General features: G+C 33.2%; 3 protein-coding genes across 3 annotated transcripts; all 3 read right to left on the bottom strand.

Annotated features, from left to right (window-relative positions):
* Positions 1 to 1,611: 1,611 nt before the first annotated feature.
* LOC114379718 (metalloendoproteinase 3-MMP-like) lies at positions 1,612 to 3,153 on the bottom strand. The gene has a single exon (XM_028338411.1). The coding sequence runs from the start codon at positions 2,952 to 2,954 to the stop codon at positions 1,815 to 1,817; it is 1,140 nt and encodes a 379-aa protein (XP_028194212.1). The 5' UTR covers positions 2,955 to 3,153; the 3' UTR covers positions 1,612 to 1,814.
* A 7,963-nt stretch (positions 3,154 to 11,116) lies between these two features.
* LOC114370377 (metalloendoproteinase 1-like) lies at positions 11,117 to 12,176 on the bottom strand. The gene has a single exon (XM_028327703.1). It carries the CDS (start codon positions 12,124 to 12,126, stop codon positions 11,191 to 11,193), a length of 936 nt encoding a protein of 311 aa, XP_028183504.1. The 5' UTR covers positions 12,127 to 12,176; the 3' UTR covers positions 11,117 to 11,190.
* Positions 12,177 to 15,134: 2,958 nt separating this feature from the next.
* LOC114379711 lies at positions 15,135 to 19,922 on the bottom strand. The gene is made up of 7 exons (XM_028338400.1): positions 19,431 to 19,922; positions 18,023 to 18,163; positions 17,554 to 17,919; positions 17,059 to 17,301; positions 16,480 to 16,572; positions 15,794 to 15,994; positions 15,135 to 15,709 (listed from the first exon to the last, which is right to left on the bottom strand). The coding sequence occupies exons 1-7, from the start codon at positions 19,734 to 19,736 to the stop codon at positions 15,497 to 15,499; spliced, it is 1,563 nt and encodes a 520-aa protein (XP_028194201.1). The 5' UTR covers positions 19,737 to 19,922; the 3' UTR covers positions 15,135 to 15,496.
* Between the last annotated feature and the right edge of the window lie 470 nt (positions 19,923 to 20,392).

Here is a 20,392-nt window from a genome sequence, read left to right as displayed (position 1 = left end):
ATGAATTTTATCATTATCTATAATATTAATAAGTTTATAAAAAGGATTTTCATTTAATTATTGTTAATGACAATAAAAAAAAGTTTTGGGTTTATCATCATGTTAAGTTGTTCTGAAAATTAAGTTTTAAAGATGAAAAACGTCGGACCTATCTAGTTGATCCTTTTTATTGAAAATTCATTTATTGATTATTATTTTATTTTGATCAATTGTGAAATATTTTATTCTCTGATTTTTTTATGGATTATTTTAGAATTAGTACGTTTGTAACATAAATTTGGATTATGTATACAGATTTAAGATATTTTGATTTTTTTTTGTTTATTATTCCGTATTATATCAATTCATGTTTTATTTTCCTATTTTATTCTATTTCCCTTCTTTGTTAATTATATTCCTACACTCAAACAAAACCTCTTTCAACAAAAAATAATGCACAAGATCGTACACTGATAGTCTTGTAATTAAGCATCAGCCCAATGTTTTGAGTCCAACTCCAAATGCTCCAATATCTCATTGACCATATAATAATGAGCCCAATTCAAGAAGAAATCAGGGAATGAGACTTGTTATTCTTACTCCACTCTTTGTTATTCTCACCCCACATGTTATATGAATCTTTTTTTGCTCACCCACCAAATCTCTAGACCCCGCCCCATCAAGATGGAAGCAGTGCCACCACGCCCCAGAGACATGAGTGGTGTCAACCGGATAAATGTTGCAGACGCCGCCAAGCGTGGCCGGACCACATTCGGAATCTGTTGGTGCATCCTGAGCGAAGGAAGCAACGTTAGCGTTGGAAGGCTTGTCAATTTAAATCATGCTATCGAAGAGGCTCTTAGAACTTTAGATCTGCGACATGGATGAAGTTTTGGCCCGAAGCCCTTTAAAATTTCTCTTATCTCTTGATTTGTTGTTCTTGATTCCCCATGATCTAGTGTCTTTCTCAATTACTTAATCCAGCTTCTTTTTTTCTTACTCCTTTTGTTTTGTACTATGATAACTTGAACGATCAACTACTCAGCGATCAAACAGATTCGCCGACCTTAAATTGCGAAGGCAAATATTTGATAAACACCAATGTGTTATCCAACACCTAGAGAAAAGAAGAGAAAAAATATATATAATACAGGTTATGATATGATAAATAGAGAGAAGAGTGGAGTCTTTAAAATAATGAATGATTTGTGTATTATTAATTTAGGTGTCTAAATATCAGTTGTGTTTGTAATTGGATTTATGCAACAGATGTTAGTCTGATCAATCAATAAGCATTAATTACCTCCAATAGGTTTAATGCAACCTTACTTTACTAATATTGTAGCAGTTGTTAATTGAAGAGGTCCCGTTTAATTTTTATGGTAATGAATTGAAGAGGTCTAAGAGAGCTTTCTTTATTTTAAGAAATATTTTTTTAATTAGATAGGTATGTAAAAAGAAATAATTAGTTTCCGGCTACAGAAGAAAACAACAAAGAAAATGAGAATTTAATAAACAACAATGTTATTTAGTACAAAAGGATAAGCTCGAAAATGCACAAATTCAAATCTAATGGTAGAAACACACAACCATTCATAGATCAGGGGGTGATAGAATAAGGTTAGCTTCCGATATAAAATGCAATGCAGCATGTTAGATTCATTTACTTTGGTAGAATTATTTATGGAACAGTATATCATTATTCTGTAATCAACTATCACACAAAAAGAATGAAGAATTAATGCTGACGAATCATAGTACAAAAGTATACACGTGCGTATCTGTATAGAACTACCCAACAACCAAATAAACCGAAAACCCCGTCCAACCAAAAATCACACGTGCAATCCAAACACGAAGAAGAACAAAAGGAAGGTGAAAAGCACAGCGCCCGTGACTCCCACGTGCCTAACACCACCGTCGCTCGTGTCGCTCTGTCGCGAAGACGTAGCAGGAGTTCCCGTGAAGTTAGGGTTGGAACCGTAGAGAACCTGAATCCCTAGAATATCATCTTCATTGAGCTCCACCTTCCTTGTTCTCGCGGTTATCGTAGGGTACATAATAGCATCTTCGACGGAAGAGTGCCCTAACCCTAGCAAGTGCCCAATCTCATGCACCGCGACGGATTCAAGGTCCACCGCGTTCGACAGCGACGCCTTTGTCACGTCGCCGGAGGCCACCCAGTCCTCCGCCGAGTCGAGATGGAACCTCCCGTTCGTCGGCGAGAACGCGTGTGCCAACGTGCCCAACACGCCGTCGAAAGGCTCACCGTCCCCGTGGTCCCCACCGTAAAACCCTATTCTTATGTCCGCAGCCGCGTACGACGACGTTTCGCGGAAAGAAATTGTGGTCACCTCAGACCATCTGCTAAACGCGTTGCCAAACACGGTCTTACTCACGTCGTCGAGAGCGTTGTCCGGATCGAAGGCGTAGGTTAGTTCTTGCGTTCCCTCCGGCCACCGCGGCTGGCCGTCGAAGAATGAATAATGAGCCACCGAGTGAAACTTCGGTGAATCAGTGGTGTTTGACTTCCCGGAGTTCATTGTTGTGGTTCCGTTGATGATGTCAGCCACGCCACAGCGTGGCTTGACGATTTGATTCATCGTAGGGTCGTCAAGCTCGCCCGTGATGTTGAGGTTGAAGTTCTTCTGGTAGGCTTTGATGGCTGCCTCGAGCGCGTCGTCAAAGTCATCCGTGAAGTTGGATGACTTCGACAACGCTTTCGAGATATAGCCAAAATACTGAAAGTAGTTTTTCAGATTTGAAAGTCCGTTATATGTTTTTCCCGGGCGGCATCCGGTGAAGTTGCGATAAGCATTCCACGCGCCACCCGGTGGCGCGTGGGAGGAGTTCCAGGTTGGGATGGAAGACACGTTGGGAAATAAACGAGCTGAGACTGGTGAAGTGTTGAAGCTGAAGACAACTATTAACGTTGTGAAAGCGAAGAGGAGATAACGTTGTTGAGAAGTGCTCATCGTGTTTTATTAGGTTAATGAAAAAAATAGAATGAATGGAAGTAATCTTAAAAATTAGCGAAGAAGTGAGGGAAACATTTATTAGATACATACATATAGTATGATGATATGGTCGATGCGAAATTCTGAATCTAGAAGTATTCGCCGACCGAAGTTGTTTGATTCTGATGCGTTGAAAAAGTTCTGAGTTGTGTGAATGATTCCCGCGGAATGGTAAGCACATGGAAGAAGCCACCATTGAAAACGTCGTCGTAGGACCTAGTGGTGTTCGTTGAGGACAAGAAATGTAAGATTAATTAGTCGTAGTTGTTAGTATAAAATAAATGGGATTAATATATACTAGTACTAGTTTATTACTTGCAAGTTGCAAGGACTAACGTGTCCTGCTTGATATATATGTCTATATAACTATTGAATAACGAAAACAGGGAGGTGTTGTTTGTTTGTTTGACTTTGACAGATTCCCAATGTATTGGTTCAATTTGGAATTTTTTTTTTCCTAAAAAAAGTTAGAATAGTGCAAATTAATTAATGTTGGCGTAAGGGTAAAGGGTATAAAATACGCTCTAATTATAAAACGAAAGGAGAAAATAAAGATGAATAAGAAGAGATGAGAAGAATTTGTTGCCTCCATTATATTGGTTTTTTTCTTCAATATCATTTATGAATTAATTTATTTTAAAAGTTGAAATATGAAAAGTCTTTTAATTTTGAAATGGGTTAATTTAAATATGTCTTTCTAATTTGAATAGATATTTAAATTAGAATAACCTAGCTATTTTAGAAGAAAAATAATAATTTAATTCACATGTAATTTACCTCGAATATTCGGACTAAGCCATGTGTAGTTTAATTATTGACCTTGTTGTAGTTATTTTATTTAATTCAACTTATAGTTCAGTCTCTAGAAGATTTAGTTGAATACTTTTTCTTTTCATAAGTTTTAAAATTGGTTTATATATGTTTAGTGCATTTTTAAAAAATATTAATTTTCAATAGTCAATTATGAAGAAAATGAAAGAAAATATATGAAATTAATTGGCATAATAAGTCATAACGATAGAAGAAATTAGAAAACAATTAATAGCGATGAGGCAGCCACTAGACCAATCTTTGACTGCAGTTGCCGAGGCGTGGGCCCCGGTAGTTCTAGAAGCTAGCCATGGAATGTGATCTTTTGACGTCATCAGAATTTGGAAAATTTTCTAAGTCATATTTAAAATTTACCTCAAATGATCAGAAAAATGTAATTTGTCTTCTCCAAGTCATCATGGAGCTTTTTATACTGGGCCCCTTAATCTTGTTATGACAATCTGAAAATTAATTACTCCATCGAGCACCATGATTATCATCCCCAGAATTTACATAGTCTCTTCGTCTTTAAGTATGTAGCACTGAGAGGCGTAAATTACAATAGAGAATGGACCGACGATAAGGTATATAAAATGTTAAAATTATAATATTGACTTCACGATGGAAGAAAAGATGTAAAAGTTGAAGGGAGTAGGAGGAGAGAGGGATAGAAAAAATGAGAGGTGATGATGGATGAGATGTTTAAAATAAATGAATATTTATGTATTATACTCATAATTTAGAATACATAATATTGCTTACATATTTTGAAGATATATTTTTTTATTATTGGTTAAAATTTATTGAAGTTATAGAATTTTGAAAAAAAAATCATTAAATATAAATTGAAATCCCAAAAAAAAGTGATTTTCAATAAAACTTTAGCTAGTATTAGAGAGTCCATGCAACTAATATTAGTATTTTTTATAGTGTTAAAAGAAATTATTTTTTGAATATAACAATGTAAAATACTCATTGAGGATTATGCCATCCATATAGTGATTCTACTAATTAAATTGGAGTAAGATTCCTTACCGTGAAGGATATATATATATATATATATATATATATATATATATATATATATAAAATAAAAATTGAGTAGTTAGGCCATTGAATTAATTTTTTTGATCAATTAATGTTAATTGTTAAATCTTAATTTTCCACTAGTGAAAGATTTAATGTTTTGTTAGTTTATAAAATCTGTTATCTCTCTTTCGTCTCCTTCCATCCTTTATTCTTAAGTCAACCAAATAATGCCTGATACTAACAGTCATTGAATTATAGGACATATTAATTCAGAATTTAATGGTATAACTATGGCTAGCACAAGCATGTATAAAATTCATATATAAACAAGCATGGCTTAGTGGATCTATGGAAAAGTGTCTCTTTTTCTTTGTTGTTGTTGGGGTATTAAATTGGATGAAATTTTAATGATGTTTGAATAAATAAATAAAATTTTGTGTGTGTAATTTATATAATTTTAATTTCCTCTTTAATTCATGATACAATATATTTGTCCAAAACAAAATTGAAAAGCTACTGAAAGGTTAGTTGGTAACATGAAAACTAAAAAATATTAGGTTATCTTATTGAATTATTAGTATTTAGTAAAATTCTTTGTTGAATAAGTGTAAATATCGTAGGAAAACTGCGAGAAAAAAGTGTAAATATTGTAGGAAAACTGCGAGAAAAAAAAAAGTTTAAGTATTGTAGACCAAACAAACTCAAACTCACATTTTTCTGATTTTATTTTCTTTTTCAACCATTTTATTCAAAATTTCTTTCATAAATTTATTCTCCATTGTTCCCTCTACAATTAACATACATCCTTCATCTTATGGTGAATTTAATTTCATTAATATTAAAGGTAGAAAGTCATTGAATGATGTACATCATTTGATAAGTGATAACGGCATAAAACTTTGTTACATTAACAGTGTATTCAAATTAAATTATTGTTTTTAATACTTATCCTATATTAAACACTATTGTAATAATCGTAAATACATGAAAAATAATTATAAAAAAAAAACTGGTCTTGAAACTACGTACACCACAAAAATATATGCAGGACGTCATACACATTTTCCGTTTCCTACAAATAAAACAGGTTATTTTTCATCACATCTGGTCATTAAATATAAAATAATTGGTTTGGAACACTATAATAATAATAATAATAATAATAATAATAATAATAATAATAATAATAATAATAATATATTTAAATTAAAGTATACTCCATTTTACAATAATTTAATACTCCAAATAAATTAATATTTTTGTGATTCCTATCATTTGCTAAATTAGGTGGAATCATATACGTCGTCGTCATTTATTCAGCAATATATATATATATATATATATATATATATATATATATATATATATATATATATATATATAGACACACACACGACGTCATTTAAAAGGCCGAGAATTTCAAAGTTGTTTGCTTTAGTTTTTTTGGCTACAATTAAGCATCATGTCTTACGTTCGTTAGGAATTAGAAATCAGGAAGTTCGATGGGGATGCATTTTGTTAGTGCCAAATGGTCAAATTAGCACTTTGAAAACTTTATTTCTTATATAAAGAAGAAGCATGGTTTTTCCTCGGATTTAACATTATACATTAAGCAATCATTCATGACCCAGGACATTTTTTCTTTAATTATAATAAAAGTTCCAATTTTTAAAAGGGATCCTAATATCTCGATAAATTGGTCGATACATTTCGGTAGTGCCAAATGGTAGCAATTTGTTAACTTAATTTATTCTTTATATAAAGAAGAAGGATGGAATTTTTCCTCTGATTTAGAAATTAATTATCTTGGGATGCATTGAAATTCATGGTAAAAATGCATTAATAATAATTTCAAATAAAAACTTTTTACTTTGATTCTTTAATAATGTCATGTTACTTTCGCAATGTACAAAAAGAATAATATGGGGATAATAGATTAAAAAAACTCAACGTTATATTAAGAAATTAAAAAGGATTTTTATATCATAATTATATATTTAAATCTGTATGCTAAAATATTTAAATAAAAATAAAAAATAATAGAAATTCATCTAAAACTCAACCAATTCTGTTGAAGAATCTAACAATTATCATGCGCCACTGATGCATCTTAAGGCTTTACTATATATATATTGTATCAATTGGTTTACTGTTATTCATGCTGTTTGAGGAACATCTAGTTAGGTGCGATATCGATAGAAGTAATGAATCCCTAATATATATCATCTTGCTAATTCAATCTTATGTTGGCCTGTTTGATACGACGCCGTATCCCAGATCTTTCCCAATGAGAGAGAGCTCAACTTTGGAAGCACAATTTCAAGGATAACCTCAGCCATCTTCTAAGTTCAATTCTAACTTACAAAATGAAAATGCAAGAGTGCCTTTTATGGTTCATAAGTGGAAATGCAATGATACGATCAAGTGATAAGATTAAAAAGTTGAGAAAATGTTACGTCTTGGAACCAAGACAAACCGAGAGAGAGAGAGAACTAAGGGAGAACTTTTTTGCTATATTTTTCTGATATCCCTCGCAGCGCCATTTCTTACATATATATAGCTGCGATAGAGGGGACAAGTTCCGACAAGCAAAAACAGAAATGGAATAAAAAATATCCTAAAAGCAAATATCCTAACAATAAATATGTCTTTATCTCACTTCCTACGCATCTTCTAGAAGACACGATGCTATCTTATGATTTGTGCTTTTCCTACATACGGTGCATGTATGCATGATGCCAATTTCCTTGAGATATGCTGGTTTCGTGACCTTTCTCTTGGGCTTCTCTATTTGCACCCCTGCTTGCACCTTTGGTTCTTTCTCCTTGAGTATGCCTTAAGTAGAGAAGACGTTTTGCCAAGACTTGGGAGGTCAACATTGAACTCACAAAAAGAAATGTATTATTGGGAAGTTGCAAGTCTCTCACATAATTTACTCCTGATACTTTATGGCCAATGCATTGTTAGTTTTACCTACGGTCATTTTTCTTGTAGTAATGTGTTGTGTCCACTATTGATTATTGAAATTTCATGGAAGAAGCAACAAGTAATTGGAAGGAAAACTAACAATACTGGCACGTTTATGTATTTATTTATCAGCCAAAAGAAAATATATTAAATGAAACCCATATACAAAAAGAAAGCCAATATTAATGTCAGTATCCTACATCCATAAGAGAACCATTATAACAACTCTTTTCCTGCTGATAGCAACTATCTATCTATATAGTTGTATGGTTTCCTACCAAAAAGCTTTCTTCCTATAATTAATCCCTTCAAACACTCCATGGTATTCACTAACAGTTCATAATAAGAACAAATTGTTCATGCATCCTATTACACAACAAATTCCAAGATCAGAATTTATTCAACTCAAGGACACACTCAAAGTATGGGATCTCATGATTACAAACAACATATATTAATTAATTTATTATTTCTATATATTTTGCCACAATGACCAAACAGCACGCGAACCAAACAAAATACCAGCCCCTCTTCATGTTCTTTCCCTAAACCGCAGAGATTGACGCGTATATTGTATTATTGTAGGGTGCTTGCACTCTAGCTAGAATAACTTCAATCAATGATGCAAATGATGTTAAACGCTTATTGTTTGCAATTTCACGTTCAAAGTAAAAGTACATTCCGACCACCACCGGAAAATTGGCTGGAAGCATGCGCAATAGCTGGTGACCAAACCACATACAGTTCAAGTACATATATAGGCCAATGAAAAGACAAAAGAGGGAAAAAGCTAAATAGCTAGTGCGAAAGAATTGCACAAGTATAATGTGCATTTTACTGGAAATGAAATTTTAACCTAACCCACCATGTTTGGCAATTGACATTGCTTAAAACAACTCTTGCACAAAATAGTACGTGCATCATTGATTGGCTTAAAACAACACTTCATTATTTTTCGAACTTGCATCTTCCATGCCTAATAATAAGACTCCAAACGGAGACTAACGAAAATAATACGTTGAAAGATTTATTTTTCTCAATATTAAAATGAGTTGAATAATTAATTATTTAATTTAGGTATCACATTTGTATTGGATGATATAATTTGAGATAGACTTTGGGGAACCCTCATCTTCCTTTATATATTACTGCTCAACTCTTCTAAGTAGACTCAAGCTCTGAGAGACTAAAAGAAATAGCCGTTAACATGAAACCATACCTTATGCATTCCTTCTCCTTGTCGACCAATCCCTTTTGGCGAATTTCCGTTTCCATCCTTCTTCCACTGCCAAAGTGAGAAGGGCAAAATGGGGCAAGGCGTTCAAGCAAGGAATATGGGAGAATCACATGGACAATATCGAACAAAAGTTTCCCCTACAATTACATCCAAATTAACACACCACCGAAACAAATCAAAGGCCTATCTCTCATCAAAGAGTACTTTTCTGATTTCGGTTACCTTCAATCCTCTACGCCATTCAACATTTCTCTTGACGAGGAAACAATAACAGCCATCAAGACCTACCAGCAATATTTCAAACTGCAACCCACCGGCAACCTAAACAACGAGACCATTCAGCGACTCTCGTTACTCCGATGCGGTGTCCCCGACATTAACTTCAACGGCAACGTGTCATTCTCTTTTCGTTTTAGTTGTGTCGTTTTTTTAGTAGCCTTTGATCCTCCTCTGTATATATAAGAAAAGATTGTTGAATGTTAAGTTCTGATATAATCATGTTACATTAATTGGGTTTTAATCCGTTAGCAAAAGACTATGCATATATTGTTTGTCTAAGTTTATTATGCACCCTTATACTGGATAAAAGTCTTATAAGAAGAGGGATGTTATTTATAGTACAAATTAATATTTGCATGAAATGCTGTAAGCTTCTTTCTGCAAAGAATAATATATATTCACATACGAAACTCACAAATGCATTTGCTAATTGATATCATTTACTGTAATAAACATTGAAGTATTCCTTCAAATCATATACTTTATATATTTCTTAATTTATATGTATTTTAGTAAATGATATCAATATATGCATGTATAGATTAATTCGTGAGTTTCGTACTAAATATCACCAGGTATGGTGTACCAATATTAATCTTAATATTTAATATATAGATTGACAGTTTCTGGGACGTATAAAATTTGTTATTAACCACTACTTTCTCAAAATAACATAAAGGAGTTGATAGTCAGGCTACATCATCGAACGAGAGACTCATAAACCAGATTGGCTTAAGGACTACAACCAGTAATTAACCCTTTAATATCGGGGACATTTGTAATGTAATGATTCTTTTAATTCCAGAGGTTTCCTTTAGGACTTAGGAGTCAGGATGAGCGACACATCACAATGTATATGGTAGTCCTCAGTCCTATGAAACATAATAATAAATTAATAATCTCAAAAATAATAATCAGTATTTGTTTCATTCTTAATTCTCATAATTAAGTCCACAGTTAGTATTCATTACTTTTTAACTCTCTAAAGTCAAGAGTTAATATATTCACTGCTTCATTGTTTTAGAACTCAATCAGTATTCAATAAATCACTAAGACTATCTTACAATCCACAATTATTAGATTTAGTTAAAATCCATAACCAAAATAAAACTATTAGCTAGGGTTTTGAGTGAAAAAAGAGTGAGAGTTTTGATTTATTTTTTTATATACTTTTTATTACTCACAATCTTTCACATATACAATTGGATTATTGAGTTGGATTTAATCAAAGTTGAAACTCATGAACCTGTTATCTAATATAATTCTAATTCGATGCACTAAAAAGAATTCAAACTAATCTAAAAAATGTAATTAGATTGAACATATTCACATGTTGGATGCAACCCCCATTTAGGCTCATAGCGGACATATAAGCTACTGTAGTTAAGAATAATATAAATATGCAATGCATATATAAAATTTCTCTGATACGCCATTTTTGTGTGAACTTTTAATTTTTTTTCATTTATGATTTATTAATTAGTAAAATATTTAAGAAACTAAGTAGAGATAAGAAATGAAGGGTTTATAATTAGTGTTGTTTTAAACTCATAAATAGAAAGATAAATTTATATCAACGATATATTCTTGCAGGAGTGATCAATAAAGAGGAATTACTTATTCTTCATGTAAATATTAAACTGTTTATATATATTCTTGCAGGAGTGATCAATAAAGAGGAATTACTTATTCTTCATGTAAATATTAAACTGTTTATATATATAGAGAATATAGATCAGATAAAGGTAAATTTGTCCCATTTATTCATAATCATGCATCAGCCAATTAAGCATCTTAGGGCGTTGGCTATATATTATTTATTGTATGACCAATATGTTATATATATTCTTATTCATGCTCATTGAGGAGCATCTAGAGACCATAGAGGTGTCGAATCCCATTTATATCATCTTGCGCCAGATTGACCTTCCTAGTACGAGGTGGTAAATAAGCATACATGATGGCTCTCTGATCCGACGAGTGGTGTAACCCTAGCAAGTGTCCAATCTCGTGCACTGCTATGGATTCAAGGTCAACCGCACGCGCCACCGGCGATTGCGTGACGTCACCGGACGCCACCCAGTACTCGTCGGCGTCGAAGTGGCACCACCCGTTGGTGGGAGCGAATGCATGGGTCCACTCCCCAAGCGGCCCATCAAAAGGAAGCCCATCATTGTGGTCCCCACTAAGGAACGCAATCTTAATGTTTGCCGTTTGATACGATGATGATGCTATTTCGTAGAATGCAATGTTCACCACTTGCGTCCACCTGTTGAAGGCCCTTGCAAACAAGCTTTTGGCGGCGCTGTTGAGATTCAGCTCCGGGGAGAACGCGTACGTGAGTTGTCTTGTTCCCGCCGGCCACCGCGGCGCGCCGTTGAAGAAGGAGTAGTGGGAGACCGTGTGAATGTGAAGCTGAGTGTGTTGTGTCGTGGTGTTTGTATTGATTATGTCAGGAACGCCGCAGCGGGGCGTCGTGAGTTGTCGGAGAGTGTTGTTGTCGAGCTTGCCGGTGATGTCAAGGTTGTAGTTCTTTTGGAATGTTTTGATGGCGGATACGAGGGTGTCGTCGAATTTGTCGTCCAAAGGTGGTGCATTAGGGTTAGGGATGTAGCCAAGATGGTGGAAGTAGTTTTTGACGTTGGATAAGCCTTTGTAGTTGTGGCCACGGGTGTAAGTAGTGAATTCATCCCATGAGCCATGATTGGGAGTGGGAAATGATATAGCTGAAACTGAAGGGAATGAGGTGGCAAGAAAATGTACAATTGAAAGAGCAACCAAGAGACCTTGGTGGTTGAAGAGAGTCATGTTTGGATGTGGAGCTAGCCAGAGGAAAGAGTGTTATGAGAGAAAAGATGGATAAAATGGGGTGAGTTGTGAAGAACTAGCGGAAAATGAGGGAGTATTTATAAGAAGAAACCATAAGCAAAAAGGAATTAATATGGCTGAAGTTTGAATTATACTAGAGTAATGAATAGACGTTTGGAAAGAAATATCTTACTTTAATAATCCCATCTTAATATTTGTCTAAACTATGAATAAAGGAATCTGTGTGTGTGTGATTTTATAAAAACTAAAAAATATCTTCAAAAGAATTTACTTATATTGACTTTAATCCAAAATATTATTTTTTAGATTTGAACTTTTATTTTAAATCTTATTCTTTTTCATATTTTAAAACTGAGGATAAAAAAAATCCGAACATACTGGGTAGAAATACTAATAAATCACATAATATTATCTCAAACAAAATCCAGTATGTGATTTTGTATGAAACATGCATGTTAAGTTTACAATTTTAATTTAGAAATGGATAAAATGAATAATTCGAATAAATTGTAACATACTAATAACTAAGTATACTAAAAAGATATTACGTCAACGTATATTTTTTTAAAAGGATTACGTCACGTACATAACAAATTATAAATATTTTTTTTACATGGGAATTATAAATGTATTAAAATATTAATTTCTTTCATCGATTATTAAACTTATTTATTCATATCTATGCTAGTTAGAGATATTAACATGTATAATACAAAACAAAAAGTTCAGATATTTATCACATTAAATTAAGTTGTGCAAAAACAACGTCCAAGAGTAAGAATTGATTAATTTGTTACAAATTTCATCAATTGTTTGCTACAGTAGTGTTTATTTGTCCAGTAATTTGACGTGCAAAACAGGAAACTGTAGTGTTTCACATTCCTTCCCCAGTTAACACATGGTATAATTCATGGTTTTTTTCGGATATGATATATCTCATGTATAACATGTGCTATAATTCATGGTTGACTTTTGCTTTTATCCGATATATTAATGCGTGCAATACAAAAGGAATTGCGAGTTACACCCGGCTGTTTATAGGACAGATTTATCATAATATATTTTCAGTTGCCTCAATTTTAATAAGATTATTTATTTATATTTAAATTTGATCTTATCAAAATCTTATAATATATTAAATTCATTTAATTTGTAGACAATTTTAATATTAAGTATAACAAAATCATAACATTAAAAGAGAGTATATTATATCAAAATTAAAGATGGGGCCTTCCCATTATGTCAACGCGCGTTATGAATGCGAATAAATTATTGTTTAGGTAAGAGTGAATTTAGATGGGGCATCACCATGCATCCCATGGACCATGATTGTGGATGAAAGACACAGTGCAAGTGGAAAATGATCTAATTGAGACTCAAGGAAATAATCTACATAAGGGAGGAGGATTAGAACTCTTGCGGGTGAGTTTCTCACAAGTTAGATAGCTATTCTAATTTAACAATATAAAGGATATATATTATAACAAAACAAAAATAATTTAGACAAGTTAGAGATGAAAGAGCTAGTACCTTTTTTAGTTTGTGTAAATAGTTTTAATTATTTATATTGTAGTATCCAATAATTTGTAAAACATATATATATATATATATATATATAATTATAACTACACTATGTTTTAGTTATGTCAATTATATATTTAAGGTCAAACTATGAGAAGACTTTATGATTATTGATTAGTTCTATACTTTTATCTAAATGACCTACTGCTTATTAAAAGAAAATGTAAATGAATTTCTAGTAACTATTAAAAAATGAATTTATTAAATTATATAAAAAGTTAGAATAAATACTAAAACCCCTTAACCATAGCTTTACGAAAAAATAAAAAATGTGCCGCCCCTACAAAAGTGTGGTACCAATGGGTTGTATGGATGGAGATGCATGCGAATACAATGTTAACGCAAAAATTTTCATTATGTGAAAATACATGCATGTACATAAATTCACGCATGTTTATCACAAAAAGAAAAAAAAATCACGCATGTTTTCCCTAATTAACATTTTGTGGGGATTAAAATCTTTAATAAAAAACATAGAAATTTCTCAAACAAACCCAACATGTGATTTTAGCATGCATTGCTTGTGCAGTTTTAAGTTAGAAATAGGCAAAATGAATAATTCAGATAAATATTTTTTTATCCGTGCTCGGATAAATATTTATAGACTAATAACTAGTATCTTAGGGGGAAAAAATAACGTCTATATTAGTAAATTATAAATATTTTTTTGGTATATAAGAATTATAAATGTATTAGAATATTAAGTATTAATTTTCTCATCAACAATTAAAATTATTTATTGTATTTTTACCTACACTTACACGTACTTATTATACAAAATGAAAAGTACATATATCTAATGCATTAAATTGTGCACAAATAATGTACAAAATTAGGAATTAATTTGTTAGAAATTTCAACAATTGCGTGCTACAACATCCAGCTACTTTACGTACAAAAGAGGAAATTTTGGTGTTTTATGTTTCTTGCCAGCATGCGCTGTAATTCATGTATAACGTTGTATATTTCATTCAAAGCATTTCAAGACACGTAATTCATTTAGTTCTCAAAGCTTTGTTATTTTACACATTTCCCTCCTTTTTATAAGACGTGGTTCACTAATTTATGTTTATTAAGAAAAATAATTAATTTAAAAAATTAGAGTTAAATTTGTTTATAATTATAATATTTTTAAAATTTTATCTTTAAATAATTAATACATGGAAAGATAATAATATAAGTAAAATTTTAATTTTTAAAACTAAAATTTTCCATTTTCCAATCTTCACGAGAGAAAGAGATAATTCATAACATTTATTATTTATGAATTAAAATTATTAAAGGTATTTTGGTCAAAAAATAAGTAATGCAAGGGATAATTAAAAAAGTGTCTTGTAAAAATTGACAACAAATTTTAAAACAATTTCTTATAAAAAGTGACGGAAGGAGTATGTTTTACCAAATCATACGCGATAATCAAATTTTATTTCCAAAGAAAGAAAAAAGGTCTCTCCAAACTCCAATTCAGAACCAAGAGTTCAAACCATAATTAGAATTATCTTCACTGACATTTTCCTGCGTTGAGATAGTAGAACAACGTAGTTCATCACGAAACATAGGTAATTATCCTCCTACAATTGACATAATTTAAGTCTATAAAACATCACACCATCCCACCAATATAAATTTGTTATATACAATGTCCCTTAGTCAACTTGACAAGGCAAAGGCGAAGTTCCGTGGTGCACTTTCCACAATAGCAAACTATTAGGTACCTTGAGATCATGGATAACAGGCAAATCAGAAAATGGAAATGCCGGAGAAGAGACTAACATTTCAAGGGCCTGTCATAAGTGGGAGGAAGGGAAGGACAGTGCTCGTTCATATTGGCATAAGGATCCAAGGTGTTATAGCCAGGCAATTCCATCCTATATTCACCAAGAATCTGGCAGAATGGATGCCGATCGTTCTCATTGTTGCACCATCTTGGTAGACGTGTTTGGTTATCCTCAAAAATCCTAAGCATGTATGCATCACGAATCTGCAGATTACAACATAGAAACATAAGAAAAGGCAATTATAACGATCAGAGGTTGGTTATAAGCACTAAGGAAGCTTGGCTTACTGTGAATTCAGTTACTTGAATGGAGCTAGAAATAGGGCCGAATATTCCAGCCGCTTTATACATTGAAAGAATAAAGGCAACACATGTTGTTGATTTCCCATCACTGTATACCCATTCATCTTGTTCAGGAATGGTAAGTAATTGATCAAAAGCTATCCCACGCTTCTCAGTCTCAATTAGAATGTCATGCAAATCCAAATCCTGAAAGCACAAAAAAAAAAGAGATCTCAATAACAAAAAAATAACCAACAGGGCATGGTACACCAAAATATGCCCGATAAATGTATTCAATGGATTTTGTAATGACTAATGAGAAACTCGTTAAACATATGATGCCTGGTAAAAGCAATACAAGAACTTTGAAAATTGTATAAAAGCTAGACTAAGAAAAAAATTTACATTTGACTAAAGCACTTCCATTTTGAAACAAATTCAAGATTTTCACCTAGTCCTCAGACCAATTTTGCGTTGTAAAATGGAATATCTGTCTTGAATCTTTTGTAGTTTGTCTTGCCATAAATATTAAAAAGTACAGAATAGCACCAGAAATACTTGGTCATTAGAAAAGTACATGAGATGCCCACTTCTTGGCTTGACTGTGAAATGTTACCCATAAAAAGTAAAAGAAATCATAGGACAATATATTCATGTAAGCATGTCTATTGTAGACCAACATCAAGATATACCTCAGTCCCTAACCGCTTGTTCAGTGCTTCATTCCACATGTTTGCAGCATAAGCTGGCTGCATTCTTGTCCACATAGACATGACAGAAATTACCTGCACACAACATGCCATTCAGAAACAGAATTCCATTGCTCTTGGAACCAGAACCTACAATATTAATACGAGAAAACTATGAAGTAGATGTTTATTTTGTATTCGAGAACCAAAGGGCAAAGGGAGGGTAAGTTCAGCGTTACAGCTTCTCTTGTAACAGAAAGAGAGTAAGAATATATATCACCACCAAAGCAGCAAGAAAAACATCACCTAATACTTGAAGTCTAAATACTCCTTCCATTCCATGGTCATTCCATTCTCTGTCTCTTAACAATAAGTTGCTTCTTTAAGGCCTAAGTACTAAATTTTTCTTCCACGGACTGTGCAAACCCAGTCAAGATTCAAATTTTCTTCTTAAAAATCAGCTGGCACTTACCCCCTTGGTAAAATAACATAGTAGCCTCCTCATAATACAGCATATTCTAAATACAAACGCCTGTCCAATCACATATGTTAATGTTATACAAATAAGAAAAAGATTAATACCAAGTGAGCATCAAGAGGTGGAGGATAGTTGTCAGCTACTGTGTCAATCCAACTGAATATCATATTATGATAACCATATGGCTTGCCAGACATGCTCCGTGCATATTCCCATGCGGCAGTGGAGTTGAATCTTGCACGCAACTCTGGATGCAGGGGAAGCAAGGCTATCTGTGGGTTGGAATTATCTTTGAGAGCTAATGTCCACCATTCATGCCAGGGAATTACCACTATTATTTCTTCACCCTGCACAAAGACATACCATCAATATAACATAACCCTGTTTTATGTTAATATAATCAATAAAAACATAATGGAGGTTAATCACTATCCTCGGCAACTACAAATCATTTACAAAATTCATTATTCAACAGGATGACCATATGAAGTTATGAACATTAAAATGAAATTTGACAAGTCTATAATATGTACAAATGTGTGTGTGTGTGTGTGTGTTGTGCTGTACACAGACAAGGTAAAATCTTCCACATTTTATACCTTCTCATTCTCATGCCCAGATTCACCAACCCATAAATTTCCCATTTCATCCTTCAAGCAAACTGCTGTATGACCAGCAAATGCACCAGTTACCCACTTCTCTAGTGTCTCAAAACCTCCCCACCTACCACGGATCTTTGACACAGCTAAAAAATCTCCAGAATGAACATCTGCAGGATCAACAGTTGCACGCCAAGGCTGAATGCGCTTCTCAAATGTAGCTCCCATGTGTTTCTTTAGGAAATCTAAGTTGGCATTCTGACCCCATGCAGTGTTCGAGAATAGAGGCAAAACATCAACCAGAGAAAGGAGCGTTCCCAGCATCCCCGATGGCATGAGAAACACAGAAACCCCATGCCGCTTTACCTGATAATTTAGTGAGAATATTACCTTTCTGTAGTTGCTACTCCACATTAAAAAAAAGATTAAAACAGAACAGAAAACAACAAATAAAGAAAAGGGAAAATACATATTCCAACTCTGCAGGATCTTCCCATGAATCAAACTTCAAAGTATGTTCTCGCGCAGAGAAATAGTAATCCCATGTAATCCTATAAGGCGTTGCAAATACATACAGATCCATGCAGGTCCAACTGTGTGCAGCTTCTGTCTGTAAAAGGCCAATATTATAATTCACATTATAAAGGGGGAGCAGAAAGGGACAACCAAAGACAGATACTAAAATTTCTCATCAAGCAATCCAACCAAAAGCTGCTCTTAATACCCAATAGTACCAACCTATCAAGTATCAAACTTAGAAAGAGAGAGAAGAAAACAAATGTTTGCACCAAATTTACAGTTACACTAATAAGAATTCATCACAAGCACAGAGTAATAGCAGTTCAACTGATAATTGGATCCAAATCCATCCTATTCTTAACTACTATCCTGTCAACCATTCCGTCTCCTCTGTTGTGAGTGATACATTTTTCTACCAATTCGTTTCCCCTCTAAAGTTGCTCTATTTATTTTAGAGGATAAAGTAACTAATATCAGTCACTAGTCACTGATTAAAAAATAAATAAATAATCGACTATAAATGTTATGTGCATATGCATAAGAAATCATACGTGTGTTTGAATATGAACCATTGATTTTTGTCATCAATGACTAACGGTGTGTTTGGAAACCTATTTGATTAGCGTTAAATGACGATTTTACATTGAAGCAATGTGAGAGTTGGTTCAACGTTGAACTTGCATTTAGTTGGACGAAAGTAATATCCAAACACATACCAAGTTTATTTACTTTACCTTACTCATTTTAGAAATACTAAATCCTTTAACCAAAAACCGGAATTCTTGGTCCGTATGATAATTGACGTAAGACAATTTCACAAGGGACTGGGTTCGAATGCTGGTAACAACAAAAATATAAAAAAAAATAAAAAAAATAAAAATCCTTTAACCAAACACGGATCATACTATCAGTGAGTCAACCACGAGAAAGGAACAGAACAAAATAATGTTTCCCAGTTTTTGAAACAAATAAATGTAATCCGGACCCATAGTGTAACATTTTCCATTCACAGACAAACAAACACGTCTCACAGAGTTAGTCTCAATTCACAAACACCACAGTTAAACCAATCAACACATACACTTCACTTCACTAGACAAGTTCAATCACTACACGCAATGATCGAATCTAATTAAAAACGAGTAAAAAGTATAATCTCAATGAGATATATAAGGTTGGTGGCTAATTAAGAAAGAAGGGAAGGAGAAAAACGCCATGAGTTTGATTCCAATCACGCTAAAAAACTAACAAATTAATAATTAATATTTATCGATAAATAAATAAAATGTATAAAATAACTAGCTTAAAAGTCATAGTAAAATTGTTGACACGACAGTGCAAAGAAATTAAAGTGAAACCTTGAGACGGAGCACGGCACCGCCCAAGCCATCGGCGTCGTCGTGGCCGGGGGCGGTGAATTCGAGGGAGGCTTGATTATCGTAAAAGCATGCGGCTCTCCACTGAACGGAATCGTTATCGGGAGGGACGGCGGCGACGAAGGAAGGGAGCAAGTCGACGGCGCTGTGGAGGTTGTTGAGGAGCGGCCAGGAGATTCCGTGGGGGAGAACGGGGAGAACATCGTTGACTCGGAAGGGGACCTTGAGCGCGTGTGCGGAACCTAGGAAGAGAATGATGAGGAGCGCGTGGAGGGAAGAGGGAGACATGAAGTTTGAAGTGGGAGAGTGGTGGTGGTGGTGGTAGTTAGTAATTAGAGGATTATACAGGGGAATATCTGGCTAGTTACGTATTCAAATGGAACTGATTCATTAATTCAACCGCCGATGCCTTGCATTGCAGTTGCACCACCAGTTCTCTTGTTGTACAACTACAACTATCACTTGCATTCCAACTCATTAAAGAAAGAAAGAAAAAATCATAATAATCTATAACAATGATAAAGACAATTAGTTATTTTTATTTTTATTTTTTTCTCTTTTATCTTTTAATTAAATATTATTCTTCATTTTTTTTTTCTAGATCATAGATAAGATATCTCCTAATCTAATCAACTAAATCAAAGACTAATTTTATACACATAATCAAAGCAAGGGAGGAAGAGTGACAATGATGAAACCTTGTACCACTGCGTCAAACGTATGAAATTATTCCCCGTCATTTGTGTCAAAAATAAAATGAATCCTTTTTCTTAATTATAAAAAATATAAATTAATGTATTAACTATTTAAAAAATGGCAAAAAATAATTATAATCTCAAAAATTATGTTTATGATAAAAAAAAATATATTTTATGAACACAAAAATATCATTTTAACAATTCCACCAACTACAAAGTCATTTTAAAATATCTGAAAAAAATGTA

Source organism: Glycine soja, chromosome 2 (genome assembly GCF_004193775.1).
Source record: "Glycine soja cultivar W05 chromosome 2, ASM419377v2, whole genome shotgun sequence".
NCBI classification, from domain to species: Eukaryota; Viridiplantae; Streptophyta; class Magnoliopsida; order Fabales; family Fabaceae; genus Glycine; species Glycine soja.
The sequence above is the reverse complement of the archived record's forward strand: the minus strand, read 5'-3'. Positions and strand labels throughout refer to the sequence as shown.

Coding starts and splice junctions, on each gene's coding strand:
- LOC114379718 (XM_028338411.1), bottom strand. CDS start 2,954: ATGAGCACTTCTCAACAACGTTATCTCCTCTTCGCTTTCACAACGTTA.
- LOC114370377 (XM_028327703.1), bottom strand. CDS start 12,126: ATGACTCTCTTCAACCACCAAGGTCTCTTGGTTGCTCTTTCAATTGTA.
- LOC114379711 (XM_028338400.1), bottom strand. CDS start 19,736: ATGTCTCCCTCTTCCCTCCACGCGCTCCTCATCATTCTCTTCCTAGGT. Junction 17,302..17,553: donor CTGGGCATGAGAATGAGAAG/GTATAAAATGTG, acceptor GTCTTTGTGCAG/GGTGAAGAAATAATAGTGGT. Junction 15,995..16,479: donor ACAAGCGGTTAGGGACTGAG/GTATATCTTGAT, acceptor TTGTGCTTTCAG/GATTTGGATTTGCATGACAT.